Source organism: Lissotriton vulgaris, chromosome 1_1 (assembly GCF_964263255.1).
Source record: "Lissotriton vulgaris chromosome 1_1, aLisVul1.2, whole genome shotgun sequence".
NCBI classification, from domain to species: Eukaryota; Metazoa; Chordata; class Amphibia; order Caudata; family Salamandridae; genus Lissotriton; species Lissotriton vulgaris.
In genome coordinates this window covers 2,142,328,421-2,142,348,291 of record NC_141685.1, presented here as the reverse complement: position 1 = coordinate 2,142,348,291, position 19,871 = coordinate 2,142,328,421, and the positions used below count along the sequence as shown (strand labels likewise).

The 19,871-nt window shown below is 48.9% G+C and overlaps 1 protein-coding gene across 1 annotated transcript in view; it reads right to left on the bottom strand.

The window, feature by feature from the left end:
* MPPED1 (metallophosphoesterase domain containing 1) overlaps positions 1–19,871 on the bottom strand; it is an 888,950-nt gene that overhangs the window by 652,552 nt on the left and 216,527 nt on the right. The window contains exon 3 of the mRNA XM_086922282.1: positions 13,529–13,710. Coding sequence (XP_086778408.1) covers positions 13,529–13,710 — 182 coding nt within the window. The remainder of the gene's footprint in view (positions 1–13,528; positions 13,711–19,871) is intronic.

Genomic DNA, 19,871 nt, shown 5'->3' with positions numbered 1-19,871 from the left:
GCACAATGCATCCCGAGCGCGGCCAGGTTGGGGTCGCAAAACGTTGGACCCTGAAAAAACGGCGTAGATTGTGGGACGTGCTCCGTGTGGGTACGAAGCCATTCTGATCAGAGTGTACCAGAGTGGGGACTAGTGGTGCAAGCCTCCGGGCCAGGGCCGCTGCAAGTATTTTGTAATCGGTATTGAGGAGCGCTAACGGCCTGTATGAGCCGAGTTCGTTCGCTTCTCTACCTGGTTTCAGCAGGGAGACCACGTTAGCTTCGTTCAGGGACGCCGGGAGTTCAGCGTCTTCCAGCGCCGCCTTGTACACTTTCAGCAGTTCCGGTATTAACACCAGAGAGTAGGCCTTGTAGAACTCCGCCGGGAGCCCGTCGGGGCCCGGCGCCTTGCAATTGGAGAGGGAGAAAATCACCTCTCGCAGTTCCTCACCAGTGAGCGTGGCTCCCAGCTCTGCTTGTTGGGCAGCGGTAGCGGTCGGGAGCCGCAGTGTCGCCAGATAGTCCGTGATCTCCACCACCGTGGCTCGTAGTCGTGAGCTGTACAGGGATTTGTAATGCGATGTGAACGCATCATGGATCTGTTGCTGGGAATAGACCTCAATGCCCTGGGCTGTGCGGATGGATAGGACCGATGCGGATTGCGTGTCTTGTCGCACCAACCATGACAGTAGCCTGCCAGGATTGTCGCCCGTGTTGTGGGTGCACGCGGAGTGCGCTGCGAAGTTGATGTTCTTTAGGCGCTCCATCAAAGCAGCATGGTCTGCTCTGGCTGAGATGAGTTGGGAATCATCGCCCCCTATTGCCCCCGTTCCTTATCTAGTAGTGCCTCTTCCGCCTGTATCAGATCTCTCTCTACTTGCCTACGCAGGCCCACTTGTACACCGAGGCAACTTCCCCGGGTCACCGTCTTAAAGGCGTCCCACTCGGTTCTCGGGGAGGAGGTCGAGTCAATATTGTCCTCGAAGTACTGTAAGATCTTCCCGGAGATTTCCTCTTGGAATGGGGTGTCGAGCATGAGATCCGGTTGCAGGCGCCGCGTTAGTACGGGCGGGTGTGGGCGCTTCCATCCATATACCAGCGTGTGCGGGTTATGGTCCGAGTGTGTCCGACCTAGGTAGTCAGTGTCGGACACGGAGGGGAGCAGGTCACGGGACAACATGAATCTGTCCAACCTGACATGTAGTGAGTGGGCTCCCGAGTAGTAAGAATACACCCGGGCGGTGGGGTTTCTGACGCGCCAGGCGTCCTGTAAGTTCCACTGTGTTGCCCAGTCAAGGAGGGCCCTGGAGGTCGCCTGCACCGGGGCGATTGCTGCTGGGAGGGACGAGCGATCAAGGGAGGCATCTAACACGCAATTGTAATCCCCGCCCGCCGACAGTCGCGTGAAGAATTTCCCCTGTTCTACATTAGGTGCGTATATGGAGGCTATGACAATCTGCTGCCCGTCAAGTCTGCCCTGTATGAAGACGTAGTGCCCCTCAGTGTCAACATTGCTGTGTGTTAGTGCAAACGGAACCCCGGGCCGGACCCAGATCAAGGTCCCTCTCGCAAATGCTGAGAAGGTTGTGGCAAATATCTGTCCCCTCCACTTACGGCGAAGCGTGGCTACCTCAGTGGCAACTAGGTGTGTCTCCTGTAGTAGTGCAATCTGGATCTGATGCCTTTTAAGATAGGAATATACCTGGTATCTACGTGAGGATGTGTGCATGCCCCTGACATTCCAGGTACAAAATTTAAACGTAGCCATCACAGTGTTGATTGCGGCCAAGCATCCATCCCTCCCCCCCCCCCGGCCCCCCACCCGCCCCGCCCGCACCCACACAGCAGCGGCGAACAATGAGCATTTTTACCTCACGCCCCCTCCCACAGACCCAAGGATGCACGCAGTAGCAGGTCAGTACCAACACTAGTCTCAAAAGGAAGAACTTGAACATAAACATAATACCAAAAGGGCAACAACAAAACAAGTCGCCGCCCAAACGCTCTATCGAGCTCAATCAATCCGTAAGTTCAATGGGGGGATGACTAAGTACAGCACTTACGCCGAAAGAGCCGTAGTGGCTCCCCTCCACGGGCAGTGGGCCAGAAGAGCGCTAAGAGTCAGTGATAGCATCCGTAGCCAGTTCAGGTTTCCCAGTGTCACTTGACCCGGACAGTTGGTCCCATGGCGGGGTCCCATCTTTCATTCCCCCGGGGGAGGGGCACTCACCTCTAGGGGTCTGTCCACCCCTCCAAAGTTATGGTCCCGGTGGTGTTCCAACAGGATAGCCCCGGTCCCCCACCCGGTGTCACGGCGGCTCCGCGGCAGTCCGGTAGGCGGGGGAGGGGGGGGGTTCGGTAGCAAAGCACAGACCCCGGAGAAGGTGGCATTTATGACTGCCAGGGCCTCCAGGAGTGTCAATGTGGGTCCCCGATCGGGCCATCGTTGGGGATGAGCTGACTGTTCCTCTATGCGAGTCGCGTTGGTCCAGCCAGGGCTGGGTTGGGGAGGAGTGCTTATGATATCAGATCTGACGTTTGGGGCGTGACGTCTGGCAGGCCCTCTGGGTTCGAGTCATCTGGTAGACCGTACATGTAGTCGTCGTCCTCGCTCCCGCGTGAGCGTGGGCTGGCGTTGGAAAGCAGTATAGGTGATTGTGACCCGCTGATCACAGCAGTTATGCGGACGGCTTCCAGTTGTTCATTCTGAATTTGCTCCGGGGTTGGGCCGATTTCCGTTTCCACATTCGGTGACCCGACCCTCGAGGTGTGTCGTTGTCTCCGTCTGCGTGTGCCTCGATTCCGGCGCTGTTCTCTCGGCGCGGGCTCGGGGTTCGTGTCCACTCCTGAATCCAGCCAGGCCATTGCCGCCTCTGGGGTGTCGAAGAAGTGGGTCTTGTCCAATGCCACCACTCTGAGGCGTGCCGGAAACAACAGCGAGTATTTGAGAGCCAAGCGTCTGAGTCGGTGCTTCACCTCGAGGAAGGATTGACGTCTTCGTTGAACTTGTATGGTATAATCGGGGAAGAACATCACCTTGGCGTTGTCTACCTGTATATTTGACAGTTTCCGCGCCTCGCGGAGGATGGCATCTCGGTCGCGGTAGTTCAACACCCGCATGAGCATCGGCCTTGGGTTGGAGCCTTCCGGGGGTGGGCGGGATGGTACTCTGTGTGCCCGTTCCACTACAAAGTGTGGCGACAGTGTGCCTTCTGGTAATAACTCTCTGAGCCAGGTCTCCATGTGTTCCGCCGTCTCTCTCCGTTCCCATCGTTCCGGCAGGCCCACTATGCGCACGTTGTTCCTTCTGGCCCGTCCCTCCGCGTCCTCCGCCCTATCCTCAAGGAACTCCACCCGGTTGAGTAGGTCCTGGACGTGCTTGTCCGTCTGCGCCAGTTTGGGTGTGGCCTCCGCCATCGTGTGCTCCAGAGTCGTGGTGCGGTCGGACAGTTTCTTGTGGTCTGCCCGGAGGAGCGTCAGATCCACGGCCACCTTGTCGATCCTGTTCTCCAGCGACGTACGGGTCAGCTGCATGGATTCCTCCAGGCGCTCCATGGCCGCCAGCATAGTGTCTAGTTTGGAGGCAGTTTGGTCAGCCTCTGTGTTTTTCACCATTTTCCCTTTGCCTAGTGACCCTCCTGTGCCAGTCTTTGCCCTGGTCCCCCCTGACATGTGGGAGGCCTTTGCGGCCGGTCAGGCGGGTGGGTATATTCTCGCAATGCGTGGTGGAGGGACCAGTGTGTGTGAGTCTCTCGGTCAGGTTCTCTGTGTCACCCGTGGTGGATGTCGTGTGGTCGTAGGAGGGGGGAAGGACCGTCCCACCGCAGGGCTCCGGGGATCCATGTTACGCAACCGACCAGGGAGGACGGGGTGGTTGCGTGGTGGCTGTTATGAGAACTCCCAGGTGTGGCGGTCAGCGCCGTGTAAGTCCTGGTTGCTGTTCGCCTCCTGTCTGCGCCATGTGGCGGTCCGGTGGGTCGGATCGGTAGGCCTCTCCCGGTAAGTCCGTCCACTGAGCCCGAGAAGACGTACCCTGCCGGATGATGCTAGGCGCCACCAAGCGCCGCGTGGGGGTCTACCTTGTCTGGCACAAGCCCAGTAGGTGTGGGGTGTGCGAGCTGTGTAGTCTTCGTGTCTGCGCCAGGCCGGGAGAGTCTCTCAGTGTTGGGCCGACTATCAGTGGGGGCCGATGCGATGCGGCCTCAGTTTGCGTGTGGCACGGTCTAGGCCTCTCGGTGCCAGGAGGGTCCGGTGTTGATCCGTGACGTCCTTTGTGAGATGGACAGGTGCAGAGGCCTGGGAGGATAGGGCCGTGCGGTCTCCGGCGGTGGTCTGCCGGACCCGGTGGTGGCGGTGTCTGTGTGGGCCTCGTGGTGGCCCAGCTCGACGGCCCACCGGTGTCTGTCCAGCCGGGTCGGGTGACTCCAGTGCCAGTAGGTAAGATGGGGCGGTGATACAGACCGCCACGGGCCGGCTCGGTGTGGGTTCTTGCAGCGCCTGGGGTCCTCGGATGGCTGGGTCGCCGGGGGGTCTGGTATCGTGTCGCGGGTTCCTTTCCTGGGCCGGGCCTATGTCAGGGCGGCAGGTGGGCCCGGGGGGGTCCAGTGGACCGTGCTGGTCTGTGTACGTTTTGGGCCGGCAGGGCCTTGGGGCAATGGCGCCAATGTGGGTCTCTAGCCAGTCTCGCGCACTCACCCCCTGGTATTCTCGGAGCTCGGCGGGGTGTCCCCAGCGGTGGCAGGCGGGGTGGGCTGGTCTCGTGGCCTTCCGTGGGCCTAGGCGGTGAACCTCTCGCTGGTGTCCGGGGCCCCTGTAGAGCTTGGTCGCTGGTGAGTGTCCGATTTATGGGACGTGGTCCCGTTTCTCCGCTGGATTGCGCACTGCAGGGCACTCGCTTTGCGGCCTACCCCGCAGGGCCGGATCCCCGGCCTCAGGTAGTTGGGGTCGCCGGCCGGAAGTGCGCTCTGGGCAGCCAGCCGTCAGGGTCGCTGCCGGTCGGAGGGTCAGGTGTTCCGATTCGCCTGGAAATCGCCCTGGAGGTGGGCCGGGTGTCCAGGTACACTCGGTCCAAGTTTGGGCTCGGTTCCGCCAGAAATGCAGGATAAATAGCCCGTGGTAGGGGAGCTTCACTTGGAGCTCAGCCCGGGCACGTCATTTCACATCGCATGCTTGGCCACGCCCCCATGCATATTAAGCATTTATATTGTATTAACTAATTGTTGGGGTGTGCAGGGTCATCTTGTGCAATTTGATGTGTAAAACAAAAAGGATTTTTTGTTTTCTAACTTTGGGATCTAGGGGATTGTATCCCAGACCATCTGCACCCACACATATGTATACATTAGGAACTTGGTCACCGGTGCGGGCATAATAGCCTTAATCCACTCTGCTGGCTTGAACCTTACATTTAGGTAATATGCAATTTTTATTTTATAAGATAATTTTTCTCCGAGGTATTTCAGAGCTCAAGAGAAAATGGGTTCAGGTATGGCCTGGTAGAAGTTGGTGAGCTTGGTAGTGGTAAACAAGATAAGCCTCTGCCATCAACTTAGGTCCTCAGAAATTATTAGGATTTATTAGGATGTATTGTCAGCAGTCAAAGATTTTGCAGCCATTGCAATAATCACCCATGATAACCACCAAAATAACTGCTACAGGAGAAATATACCCATCTATGGTCATTAATGACAATGCTCTTTCTCCTCATTCTTACAAAATAAGTAAAGAAATGATATAGCAAGCTGGAATTTTCACATAGAATGGAAAAATGCAATGCGAGCTGGATAGCCTTGTTATGGCAGCCTAGGCCGCATATCTTTTGTTTCACAAAAAACAACCACACAAAGCTAAACAACAATGTTACTGAAGCAGTAGCAGTTTTCTCTCAATGCTCAGGGTCACATTTACATTTTTCTGCTCACAAAAGAGACAGTAAAATCCAGTGTTGGAGAGCTTCCCGTCAACAAGGCTGACCTTCCAACAGAGTTAAATCAGCAGTCCTGTGACAGGGGGATCACTGGGAAGGAGTTTCTTATGTCAGAGCAGGCTCTGGGTCTGCTAGCAGAAAACAAGGAATTCCCTGACTCTAAATGAAGTGGGGAAGTGCAAATTTGGCAGACCGGGCCATAGCCTGGTTTTTGGGGTAAGCCTAATTTGGAATTCGGGCCCAGGCAAATAGGCAGTCAGAACAGGATATGGAGTGGACGTCTGAGACTTAAAGAGTCTGTGCCAATGACACCTTGACTTTGATCATTTATTGAAGTTAAAGAGTCCGTCCATTATGACCCACTTAACAATGACTATCTCACAGTCAAGCACCTTAATTTTGAGGGATGTCCCTCAGCAAGTGACCTGTTGATATTGGATATTTCACCAGCATGTCCATGAAGGTAAAATGAAAATGATGAATGAGGTGAAAATGTTGCCAGATCATTCAGTGACCCTGCTCTCCCCAGATTTGTAAGAGCTGTTTCAAACAAGGCTCTAGAAAGGAAAAGCTTCCTTTTTAGCGCATTGCCTGGAGGCGCTAGCTCTTCAGACTCATCACCCCGACCACCAGGGAAACCTCGCCGCCTGTGTGTGGGGTAGGACTTTGGACGCTGCAGTGAGCGGAACAGCAACAGTGCAGGACTTCGGTTAGAGGCTACAGCGGGGCTGCGAGCGTTGCAGGGACTCCATTTCCCAGGAGTCCCTGCGTGACCGTGTGAGAGCTTCCGGTCCGCTCTCCCTGTTGGCCCGCCCACCGCCCACTGGAGGGCTTTTTAAACCCCTGTTCTTACCACAGCGTTGGGACGCCAATTCCTTTTTAGCGCATTGCCTGGAGGCGCTAGCTCTTCAGACTCATCACCCCGACCACCTGGGAAACCTCGCCGCACCCGCTCCGCGGGTGCCACTTCGCCGCCTGTGTGTGGAGCAGGACTTTGGACGCTGCAGTGAGTGGAGCAGCAACAGTGCAGGACTTGGGTTAGTGGCTACAGCGGGGCTGCAAGCGTTGCAGGGACTCCATTTCCCAGGAGTCCCTGCGTGACCGTGTGAGAGCTTCCGGTCCGCTCTCCCTGTTGGCCCGCCCACCGCCCACTGGAGGGCTTTTTAAACCCCTGTTCTTACCACAGCGTTGGGACGCCAATTCCTTTTTAGCGCATTGCCTGGAGGCGCTAGCTCTTCAGACTCATCACCCCGACCACCTGGGAAACCTTGCCGCCTGTGTGTGGGGCAGGACTTTGGACGCTGCATTGAGCGGAGCAGCAACAGTGCAGGACTTGGGTTAGTGGCTACAGCGGGGCTGCGAGCGTTGCAGGGACTCCATTTCCCAGGAGTCCCTGCGTGACCGTGTGAGAGCTTCCGGTCCGCTCTCCCTGTTGGCCCGCCCACCGCCCACTGGAGGGCTTTTTAAACCCCTGTTCTTACCACAGCGTTGGGACGCCAATTCCTTTTTAGCGCATTGCCTGGAGGCGCTAGCTCTTCAGACTCATCACCCCGACCACCTGGGAAACCTCGCCGCCTGTGTGTGGGGCAGGACTTTGGACGCTGCAGTGAGCGGAGCAGCAACAGTGCAGGACTTGGGTTAGTGGCTACAGCGGGGCTGCGAGCGTTGCAGGGACTCCATTTCCCAGGAGTCCCTGCGTGACCGTGTGAGAGCTTCCGGTCCGCTCTCCCTGTTGGCCTGCCTACCGCCCTCGTCGTTTTCTATAACTAAGTTCAGTCCTCCCGCAGCACGGGACGCAGCTCGGGGCGAAGACCGGGCTAAGAGCGGGCCGTTTGAGGCCGTTCGAGGACTGAGAGGTCTGGGCTGGGCCATTCCCCTTGGTTTGTTGTTGTTGTTGACATATTCCATTTCTGCCACTTCGTTCATTCTTATACACGGGGTAGTCGCAGCAAAACTGCTAAGGGAGTCAATAAGCCCAATGGAACCCTAGATGATTTCCTCACAAAGACCAATTTGGCCATTGATGTGGAAATCAGTAAAATGCAACATAGGGTTTCCTTAGAATTAGAAGCTGCACGGAAGCTTTCCCTGAATTTAGCTACCTCCAAAAAATCATCCTTAGGGAACTTTGCCTTAGCTTTAACCCCAGAGCGTACATCAGGTCCCCGCCCATTGTTAATGTTGGCAGATATCCATCATGTTCCAACCACATCCCTACCTGAGCCCCCTCTGAATCCAACACCACCACCTCTAAAGCCCACGGAGGAGTCTGTACCTTATGCCCCCGTGGCAGGTATAGGCTTCCCCACTAAATCCGATTTGCCTAAACCAGCAGTAAATGCTAAAAAAGTTGCCACTTACAAAAGGAAATGTCTTGCTAGATCCACCTATGCTCGCAAAAAGGCAGAAATTGTGAGATCCCAGTTCTTTAATAGTAGACGACCACTGGTCACACATGGGGTGGACGAAGAAGCCTCTAAAACTAACATCTGCACCCTGGGTAAGGAAAACGACACTGGTCCACGCAGTGTTGTGTTAGACCTTACAATGGGAACCTCTCCAGATAAGATCGAGGAAAGGCCAATTGAGGGTAGGTTGAGTGAGATAGGGAAGGATAGGAGGGGGGATGAGGAATTCCTTAAAATCGTTTGGGACACATTAAAACAGCTACTTACTCCCCTGGAACTTAGACTTTCCCGTTTAGAAAACAACCTACTAGAAATGGACAAGACTATAGTCACGTTGGCTAGCCTTAGTCTTAAACAAATGGAAGCTAAGTTTTCCCAGGGTGAGGGTTGTACCCCTCAGGCTCAGGTGTCAGAACCTCCGGCCTTGCCCCCTCCAAGACCCAAACCTATACCCAAACCCCGTACTAAAGTCTGTAACCCCACTGCTACTATTCCAAGACCTACAGCCCCAAGCGCCTGTCCCCCTCAGAGTATAGCACCTTCAAAACCAAGGCCTCAAGCTGTCTCACACCAGTCTAATCAGCCAGCAACCAAGAATACACTCCCTCAGCAATCTAGTTGACCAAATTTTTGCGGGGGTATATTGACTTGCCACCAGAGGCTGGGCCTTATGTCATAGTATTAGCTGGCGTGCCCGCCCTTGGCCCACAAACCCAAGAGAACCATTGGTCTTTAAAAAATAAGGTCATTTACTGGCTTAATACAAATAGACAGCTCCCTAATCATCAAAGAAGTCGGGTACTAATGGTACGTAGAGTACCTTGGGTTGGCCCTACACGCAAGTCCATTGCTGGTGATTGTATAGTAGTGTCTTTCGCAGATCCCCACACTGCTCAGCACCTCTGTTCATGGGCCTCATGTGATGACGACCCCTCTATTGTTGTCAGACCTCTCACTTTTTTCTATCCTCCTCGACAGCAGTTTGAGATGGAGGGGTCCTGGTCAACAGTCCAAAAATCTAGACAGAAAGGACGAAGGGATGGCTGGCAAAGCCAAAATAACTGGTGGCAAGGGGTTCCCACTACTAACATGTTTGGTTGTTTGGATGAGGTTGACTGACTTGGGGGGATTGATGCCTTAATATACCCCACGGAACTCATTCTCCCTCAGGCGACTGCTCCTCTCACCCCTCCAGTAACCTGTATGGATTGTTCAACCTCTCGTAAAGGCCCTAGCACAACCCTGGATCATGTTAATATTCCTACTTTGACCAGGACAGGGGCCCTGGGTTTATCGCAGACTATTCCATTTAGTAACTCGGCAAATGCAATCAAGGTGGCCTCATGGAATATTGCAGGATTAAAGGGTCCCCTGGACAATGACGACTGGGTCGACTTCATTGTCACACATGACATCGTCGTTTTCCAGGAAACTTGGTCAATCGTCCCCCTATTTAGGGTAGGCTACCTGAATTATTACAAACCGGCTACACAGGGCCCCAGAGGTAGGGCTTCAGGAGGTCTCACTGTATGGATTAGAAATTCCCTGGGTTTCCGTGTTAACGAAATCCTGGCAGAGAATGCTGACCTCCTTTGTATTACCCTGAGTAAGGATAACAGCAAGGACATCCTTTTAATTAACATCTACGCCCGAGGTTGTCAGGGTGGGAGGAAGCAACCAGTCCTTAATGATCTTGAATATCTCCTGAACAAGCACAAATGCGATCATCTTGTGGTAGTGGCAGGTGATCTGAACTGCTCATTCGAACCCATCCTTAGTCTGGCTGAAGATGTGGGGATTGATGAAGATACTGCCTGGAATATCCCCCCGCTAGCTATAAGCAAGGGTGTCAGGGGCACGGAGGCGGCCTTCCACTGGCTGGGACTCTGCCTGGAGTGGCGGCTTCGGGCAGTGAATGGCCGCACCCCGTCTGACAATTTAGGGAAATCAACCTTTGATAATGGGACCAGTGCAAGCCGCATCGACTATATATTGGTCAATATAGAATCCTGGTCACATGTGATAGATATGGTGATAGAGACCAGGCCAGAGAGTGATCATAACCCCCTCTCTTTGGGGCTCAGGGTTTCTCGGACTGGGTGGTCTCCAAATAGAAACAGCCTGCCTAACGCCTGATTTAGTTCTGTGCGATAACAGAAGACGGGTCAAATGGTCCAGGGTCATAGCTGACCCAGAGCTTATCTGTAAAATAGAGGAGATGGTCTTAGACACAAGGGACAGGATGACTGCATTATCCCCCTTTGGTGGAGCCGATTCCCCTACCATTAATCTTCACGAGAAGTGTTTTATGGCTCTCAAAAATCTCCTCACTAGGCCATCTAAAAATAAGAAAGACAAACCACATAAAAGATGGTACAATAAGAGCTGCAGAGAAGCTCACAGTAAACTAGTAGCAGCTGTTAAAACCAGGATTACTCCTGATATTAGGAAAGCTAGGCAGTTTTATAAACACGCCCTTTGGGCAGCTAAGAGGGACTGGGAAGATTCCTACTGGTTAGATCTCCTTAAAGCCTGTGAGTCATCTAACCAAGTAAAATTTTGGGAGACAGTTAGATGGGGCAGGGACCCTGACTCCCAAATACCGGTCAACCATGTTTCTGCTCTGGACCGGGTGGAATTTTTCTCTGCACAATTTAAAGACACGAATGCCGAACAGGAACTGGCAACCGAGCCTGCAGTGGGGACAATACCAATAATTCATGAGGATAGGCTCACATTTTCCGCTTCAGACACGGTACATGCCCTAGGTTCTGTCCAGTCTGGTAAAGCCCCAGGTTTAGATGCCATACCAGCGGACATTTTTAAATTGAACCTTGACTTATGGGTCCCATACATTACTATATTAGCAAACGCTATCGCAGCAGGGGCAAGGATTCCCCAATCCTGGAAAGGGGCTGAGATACTTCCAGTATATAAAAAAGGGGATCGATCACCACCTAATAATTATCGCCCCATAAGCCTGATCGATTCTATTCAAAAAATTGTATCAAGAATGGCCCTAGCAAGAATTCAGGGGTGGATTGAGCAGAACAATATACTCTCCCCTATGCAGGCAGGGTTTAGATCAGGCACCAGCACCTTAGATCAGGTGTTTCGACTCACCATGCTCTATTGGAAGGTGGTCTTCTTGGGCGGAGGGGTCATCTATGCCGCATTCGTTGATCTTAAGTCGGCTTTCGACTTAGTTCCAAGGGCGAAACTATGGGAAGCTCTTAGACTTATGGGTCTCCCCGTAGAACTCCTGGAACTAGTCAGGCGCTTACATGAGGATAATTTCGCCCAGGTAAGGTGGGGGAGGCAGGGTCAGGTGACCAACAGCTTTCCTGTCCAACGAGGGGTGCACCAGGGCTGCGTGTTGGCCCCCACCCTGTTTCTCCTCTTCATCAACCAGGTAGTTGAATTTTTTAATAACACACAGACTGATGCACCTACCCTGGGCGGATCAAAATATCCTATGTTAATCTTCGCCGACGACACCCTGCTCCTTTCTAAAACCCGGAGCGGGTTACAGACAGCCCTGAATAGGTCCGCTGAGTTCTGTAAGAACAATGATTTGCAGATCAACGTTGATAAAACTAAATTTATGGTTTTTAACAAAAATAAACCAATCAAAAGTTCGGTTACTCTGAACGGTGCCCCAATTGAACAGGTCAAGGTCATGACATATCTGGGCGTGACCCTTGATCATCAACTTGGCTGGAACCCCCAGTTGGAGGCTCTAAAACTTAAATTTGTTCGCCTTACGGGTTGCTTACTGCAGGAACAAAAAAAATCCCTGACCAAACGCATCATTCCAGCGCTAAAAATTTATGAGGCCAAGGCCAATGCAGCAACCCTGTATGGAGCTGACATATGGGGTTATAAGGACTTGTCAGTATTGTCCACAGCACAGAATAGGTTTCTACGGAACCTGGTTGGGCTTCCACAATCCTCACCAATTAAACCACTGCTATTAGATCTAGGTTGCAGGCCTTTGGACGAGATAGCGCAGGTTCGTCTAGTGGCACTCTGGCGTCGGCTCTGGACGACTCCAGAGCTTAGCCTCTTCGCCCATGAATTGGATGAGGTTAAATCATTGTGGGGTGCTCATAGAATCCCATGGCTCCGGGAAGTGAAACAAATATTGCATTCAATGGGCCTCTCTGAGCTGTGGACAAATCCTGGATGCTCCAGGTTTCCATCGAAACAAGAGTTTAATGATCTTTTCTGGGCCACGAAAAAATCTATACTGGTCACCCATTCTTCGGACAATAGTCTAACGGGACTCTTTCTAACACATAAGGTAACACCGTCCCTTGAGCCCTATTGGGATTTGATTTGCAAAACCCTAGACCGTAAACTGTATCACAAGTTTCGGGTAGGCACATTGCCCATCAACTCCTTTACTACAAAGTGGGCGAAGAATGGAAGTAATAAATGCTTTTGGTGTCCCGACCAGGTAGAAAGCATTGGCCATCTGTTTTTTGCATGCCCAGTATATCGATCCCCTCGATTGAAATGGCTGAAACCCATATGTATAACCTTGAAATGTGGGGGACATCGTGAAGCCCTGCAGAAATTACGCGAAACAAGAACTGAAATGTCTGTGATTTGCGTAGCTAAATTTCTGGGTTGGGCGTGGCTGATCCGTTCAATGAAATTGAAAACCCTTTTAAATTAATTGTCATGATATGATCGCATGTTGATTGTTGCCACACTTTTTTTTAGATAATTGGGGGCATGTCTGCAGTAGTTTTTTAAATATTATGTATTGTATGTCGTCTTTTAGGAATTTTATTAGAAATAAAGACATAATAAATTGAAATTGAAATTGAAATTATCTTAACTGGCCCTTTAGAAGTTCTGGGGCCCCAAAAAGGAGCCCCAATGGATATCCCAGCTTATTGATAAATCTTCAGCTGTTCCTCAATTTTCTCCTGGAAAAATTATTGACAAATCAAACTACAACAGGCTACTATGTTAGCAGCATGATACCAGGAGACAGTTGTCATATTTATAAAAGCGGAGGATGACCAAGCTTTGGAATGTACAAAGAACTTAAACCGGGTCAAATAGGACTTAGGTATTTTCTATTCATCAAGGAGATGAATTTCAAATTGCCATGTACTATTTTGGTTCAAAGGCCCAAGCTTGGGCTATTTTTGTTATTAACTATGATTGAAAATTAAGAAATTGCACACAATGCTCATACTCACCAAGCCAGTTATTGAATTTTCTAACTTCACTAGGAAGTCCAAGCTCAGTAAAATCACCTGCGTGGATCATAACATCTCCATATGGCATCTGTATTGGATCCGTTCTGGAATGTGTATCAGAAATACAGACAAAGCGAGTGTATCCTGGAGGCTTTGGAGCATCGTGAGGGACAGGATCCACCCTATAGTATGATAAATAAAAGAAGCAGGTAATGTTACTTAGAGTCCTCATCTGGTACAATACCAAACACACATAAACATACTTTAGTGAAAAAAGCTTAAAAAAAGGGAAGTAAATATACCACATGTATTCTTACCAGCATACAATCAGAGACCATAGATAATGTGACTACTTACAACAGTGTTCGTCATTATCACCAATTAGATACAGAGTAGTAATCCAGTTATGTCAGATATGACATAAAAAGAGAAAAAAACACTACTTTTCTGAAGAAAGAACGATTGACCCACAGTTGGTGTAGTGTACAAATTCAAATTTTTCTATATCCCCTTCAGTAAGGGGAAAGATCCATAAACAATTACAAAATTGTTAAATGATTCAAAATTCTAAGGGCCGACTACAGTGTCTACTAAAGGGGTCACTGAAAAAAGCATTTACATTTCCCTAAGTTTTTTATGACCCAAAAATATTTTTAAACATGTTTTATAGTTTTTTTCAATACTATTGCAGACTGAGCAACCAAGTGTACAAAGGAACTACTGAAAAACACAGCAGCACGAAGAATTCCTGCCAGTCTGCTTTCCCAAAAACTCCCCAAGTCAAACTTAGTCATATCTATTGTTGCCAAAAAATCCCCATACAGATTTTGTGGGCTTCTGAAGTGTACTATTTTGCCTTTATGTTCAATTTCCTTATTTCTCTGTATTTATTTTTATTTTATTTTTATTTATGCATTTTTATATAGCGCGGACTTTACCCGAAGGCGTCAGAGCGCTTCACATTAGGAACAGAAATGAAACATAATGAGAAACATTACAAAAGAGCAGATTACAAAAGCATACGTTACTTACATAAGGTAATAGTGACAATTGTGAGCAAACAAAATAAATGAGGTAGTAAAAATTGTGAGCCACCAAAATTACATGAGGTAGTAAAGGTAAAAGTGACAATTGTGAGCAAACAAAATACTTGAGGTAGTAGTAAAAATTGTGAGCAACCAAAAATACATGAGGTAGTAAAGGTAATAGTGATAATTGTGAGCAAACAAAATACTTGAGGTAGTAAACATTGTGAGCAACCAAAAAATACATGAGGTAGTCAAAAGTGCACAAGAGGAAAGTGACAAGTGTGTAGTTATAAGAGAAAACAGAGTATAATTTGAGGTATAATACTGCAATAAATGCTAGGCACACAAACAAGCGTTACGTAGGCAAGGTGGCACTTGTGCAAGTATTCAAAGGTAAAAACATGTGAGAGGTAGCAGCCTTGTGTTACAAGGGCAAAGTGGTGTGTGCATGTTACAAAAGGGCACCGAACACAAGAACATGGAGAATACTGCGAAAAGGCAGACACTTAAACCACAGGACAAACACTGGGAAGACACTTCCATGGTCATGGAAAGTAGAAAATATCAGTAGTGGGAAGTCTTCCTCCAAATAGCAAGAGGACGTGAATTACTTTTGGAGGTGTCTCTGGAGGAGGAGAGCTTTGAGGTCCCTTTTGAAGGCCTGGGAGGAGGCGGTGGTCCGGAGCTGAGGCGGAAACGAGTTCCAGATTCTCACTGCATTGCCTGAAAAGGATTGGGCCATTGTTCTTTCCTTCTTGAAAGTGGGAGGTTCAAGCAGTAGATTCTCCGCATTGCGTGAAGGTCTAGAGCCTCCAGAGAGTTTCAGTTTATTCGCCAGGTAGCGGGGAGAGGAGGAGTGCAAGGCTTTGTGGGTGATACAAGCGGTCTTGTAGATAGCTCTAGCCTCGAAGGGAAGCCAGCGGAGGGTGGATAACATCGGTGTGATGTGATCGCTTCTTTTGGCCCCATAAATGAAACGAGCTGCTGAATGGAAGACAGACTTAAGTGGGGACAGGTGAGATTTGGGGAGGCCAGTAAGAAGAGAATTGCAGTAGTCTAGTCTGGAGAGGACCAGCGATTGCACCAGGGTTATAAGGTCCTGCTCCGGGAAGAAGCGACGTATTCCCCAAAGAAGGCGCAGTTGGTAGCGAGCAGATTTTGCAATAGAATTGATGTGGGGAGTTAGATTGAGATTTTTGTCTAGAATGACACCAAGGGATTTTGCGCTGTCGACAATGATGGGTTTATTGTTGAGTAGATTCATCTGATCCATCCATGATTGAACCGGGGGAGGAGAGAGTGAGGAGGAGAAGAGGAGGAATTCAGTTTGGGAGGGATTCAGAATCAGTTGATGAGATGACATCCAATTTTGAAGGGAGTCGAGAGTGGAGCTTAGGATGGAGAGGTCATGAGTGGAGGCAACCTTGAGGTAGAGTTGAGTGTCATCTGCATAGAGATGATAGTGAATCCCGGATTTGCTTAGGAGGTTTCCCAGTGGTTCTAAGTAGAGATTGAACTGTAATGCAGCTTTGCCAATGTTCCTTATCTTCTCAATGCCTACGAAAAGAGACTATGTGCTAGATGTAGGTAACTGCAAATTACCGATTCTAAAATACCGAATTTTACTGATTCGGTATTTTAGAATCGGTAATTGCAATGTAGATAAAAATTCTGTAAAAAATACTGAATCAGTATTTACAGATGGAGGCCCATAGGAATGAATGTCAATTACTGAATCGGTAATTACCGATTCGGTAAAATTCAAAAAAAGTCAAGGGTGGCAGGGTGTCAGTTTGACACCCTGTTGCACCCCTGAATAGTGCTTGTGAACCATGTGGCATACATGCGTGCCCTAAGGGCATGTATGTGTGCCACATGGCACAGGTGTAAATGCACATTTATGCATTTACATAGGAATTCCTTATTTACCACCAACTAATAGTTGGTGGTAAATAACGAATCCTTAAAGCCCTGTACCACTGTTTACAGTGCTACCTACATGTCAAAATACAGATTCGGTAAATTTTACTGAATAGGTAAATTTACCGAATCGGTATTTTGAGATGCCCTACATCTCAGTATCCAAATACCGGTCGGTAACAGCCAAAAATCGGCCGTTTTGGCCGTTACCGACCGGTATTTGGATACCTACATCTAGCCCTAAATGCCCTCCATCTTAATGGAAGTGCTAGTGTCAAGCAAACTCTTGACGAATGCTTCATCAGAGAACCCCACTGTCCTTCAAACCAGATGTAGAGACCCTCCAAACTGCTGGCCAGCTTCTCCATTACCAGCAATGACCACACTTTGATGTCAATGACTGTATTTCTGTGTCCTGTCAACAGTAAAAAAAAAAAATCAGGTCCATGGTTCCGGATCTCTGTAAATCATGCTTCTTACGATCGCCTACCTGCCGCAATTTTTTTATCGAGTTTAGCAACTATATTAAGGAGTACTATGGGCTTACACAAGCATTGACTACGTTCCTTGCCCTATTCATGAATAACTGCAATCATCGATTCTCGTATAGAGGGAGTGGTCTTGCCCTAGCTGGCTATGTAGTGGAAAATAACATCAAGTTTGGGGGTCAGTATGATCAACTATGGGCCAGATGTAGGAGCCCTAATACCGGTCGGAAACGGACGATTTTGGCCGTTTCTGACCGGTATTAGGCTTTTCAGATGTAGGGGGCCTACCGAATCGGTAATTTTACAGATTCGGTAATTTTACTGAATCGCTAAATATACCGATTCAGTAAGATACCAAATCGGTATATTTACCGAATCGGTAAATCCATATGTAGCTGACACTCCTAAGAGTGCCACAGGCCCTTAAGAGTCGGTATTTTACCACAAAATCCTATTGTCTGGTAAAATACCGAATTCAGGTGTGCATGCACACCTGTGCCATGTGACACACAGACATGCCCTTAGGGCATGTATGTGTGCCACATGTCACACAAGCCTGTACTTGGGGTACTAGAGGGTGTCAAAGTGACACCCCCTGCACCCTTGCAGGATTCGGTATTTACCGATTCAGTAAATTATTCATATGGGCTTCAAGGCCCATAGGAATCAATGGGCAATACCGATTCGGTATTTACCGAATCGGTAAATACCGAATCTTACAGATTCGGTATTCCTAAATTCGGAATTACCTAAATCTGCCCCCTTCCCATTTACAGACTCTTAAATACCAATTCAGTCAAATTCGGTATTTAAGAGTCTGTAAATGGGAATTACCTACATCTAGCCCATAGTCTTATAAAAGTGTCTGATAGGGTCATCCAGCCCTGCACCTTTATTTTTCTTTAAAGTTTTAACTAGTTGTTGAATCCTGGTTTGAGGGGAGATTCATTCCATTTAGATGTTGCATTTGTCAAGAGCTGAGACTGCCACCTCCAGTATAAAATTCCTATAAAGAAGTTTCTAAACTGTTCTAGTTTATCTTTATTAATTGGACGCAGTTCACCTTTACTCGATTTGATCACTTTGATATATACATTCTTCTTCTTTCCCCACAATTGTCTAGCTAAGGTGTATGCAAACACTGGTCTCAGATATTTTCGAATGCTTCCTAAAGTGCTCCTTCACTGATGTGATTATTGGTTTATATTACAAGAAACAAGGGATACCCACAGGTACATGGGGACTTGGGATATATATTATTTTCAAGAGACAGCGGTCCCCAAATAATAAGGCATTAGTCTTGGATAGTAAATAATATAGAAAAACGTGACATGACAGTGTGCTCAGGCAAGCAAGCGTTATGAATGTGACTTAAAAGTGTGCTATTTATGCCACAACATAAAGAATAACAATGCAGCCCATTCAATTTTAATAAAAAGAAAAAGGGTGTCTGCTTGCAATATCAACAACATTTCGATCCTTTGCAAATATGAGGATCATCATCAGGACAGTTGTCAATAGACACCTGAGATACAGCTTAATACATAAATAGACACTCAAAAGACATCCACAGAAATTAATAATAAAAAAAAGACAAAAATAATTCTAATGGGTTACAAACAGAGAAAACAATATGTCACAACATAAATGCACTCTGTGTGTTCAGATTGTGTTTATTGTACAAAAATAAGGATTAAGCATAGCCTACCCGAATCATGAATTTACCAATGTGTCATGGCATGTGAAAATGTCACAATGTCAATGTTCATGAAAGAAATGGCATCTGTATGTATGATTATTAGTTGGCACTTAAGTTTAGTTTTTTTAAACTTGTTTATTTGTTTAAAAAAAAACTGTACTGCATGCATCACATAACCAATGGCAGATAATCTCTAGCTGGCATAAACCCCGAAGAATGTAGAGAGTGTAGATTAAAATGGTTGGGAAGATAATGAGTGCAATCCTTAGCAGTCGGGGCAGGCATGACTCATGGTTGGGGGGGGTGAGCGCGGGGTCGTGCAGAGTAGGGGGGACGGGCAAGGAAAGAGGGGGCGAGGGAAGGGGGAATGGGCAAGGGGTGGGGGTACGGGTGAGGGAAGGGGGAAGGGTAATGGAAGGGGGGGTTCAATAATAAAAAATAAATATCTTTCTGCCGGCCCGGGTCCTGCCTCTTCACTGCTCGGTCTGCTACTGCTTTCAGCGGAAACAGGAAGCAGGCAGCCTCCCTCCCCTACCCTAAGCCAATGACAACGCACCAGTGGAGCGTTGTGATTGGTCGGGACGCCGCCCAGCCAGGGGCTAAAGGGGATTGCATGTTCTCCATGTAGGCTGCAATGCAACCTGCATGGAGAAGTGCAGAGTACGCATGACTGGTTTGGGTGGCCAGAAAGAGCTGACCAAACCAGTCATGCGTACTCAGGAGTGGGCAAACCACTCCTGCCCGGGTAGCTCCACCCGCCCACCCACCCGCAATGCGGAAAGAAACATAAAATGGTCATTAACCAAATGTTATTACCATATTATGTTTTGGCTTTCTCGCACGACGAGAAAGCAGTGGAGCGACGCTCCTCTGCCCTAGTGGAGGAGCCGCTCCGGATACTTAGCGTATATTTGGTTGCTAAAGATCAACATCTCGTATCATTTGTAAACCTATAGTTATTGCTGAATTCAGATGGTAACAGCCAATCTAGGGGAACACAATAACTTTATAGATATACTATTTAATAAAACTTTACAAAGTGCATTTATTTGGTGAGCCTAGCTACTTTCTAACTTGATCAACACATTTGAATAATATTTTTATGGGAGACGATGGATGGGCCAGTTGAGGCCATCAGCAATCAATCCATGCAGGAAACTGAGAAGGGTTGAGGCTGAGGGGGTTGACGACCATGCTAGTAAGTCAGG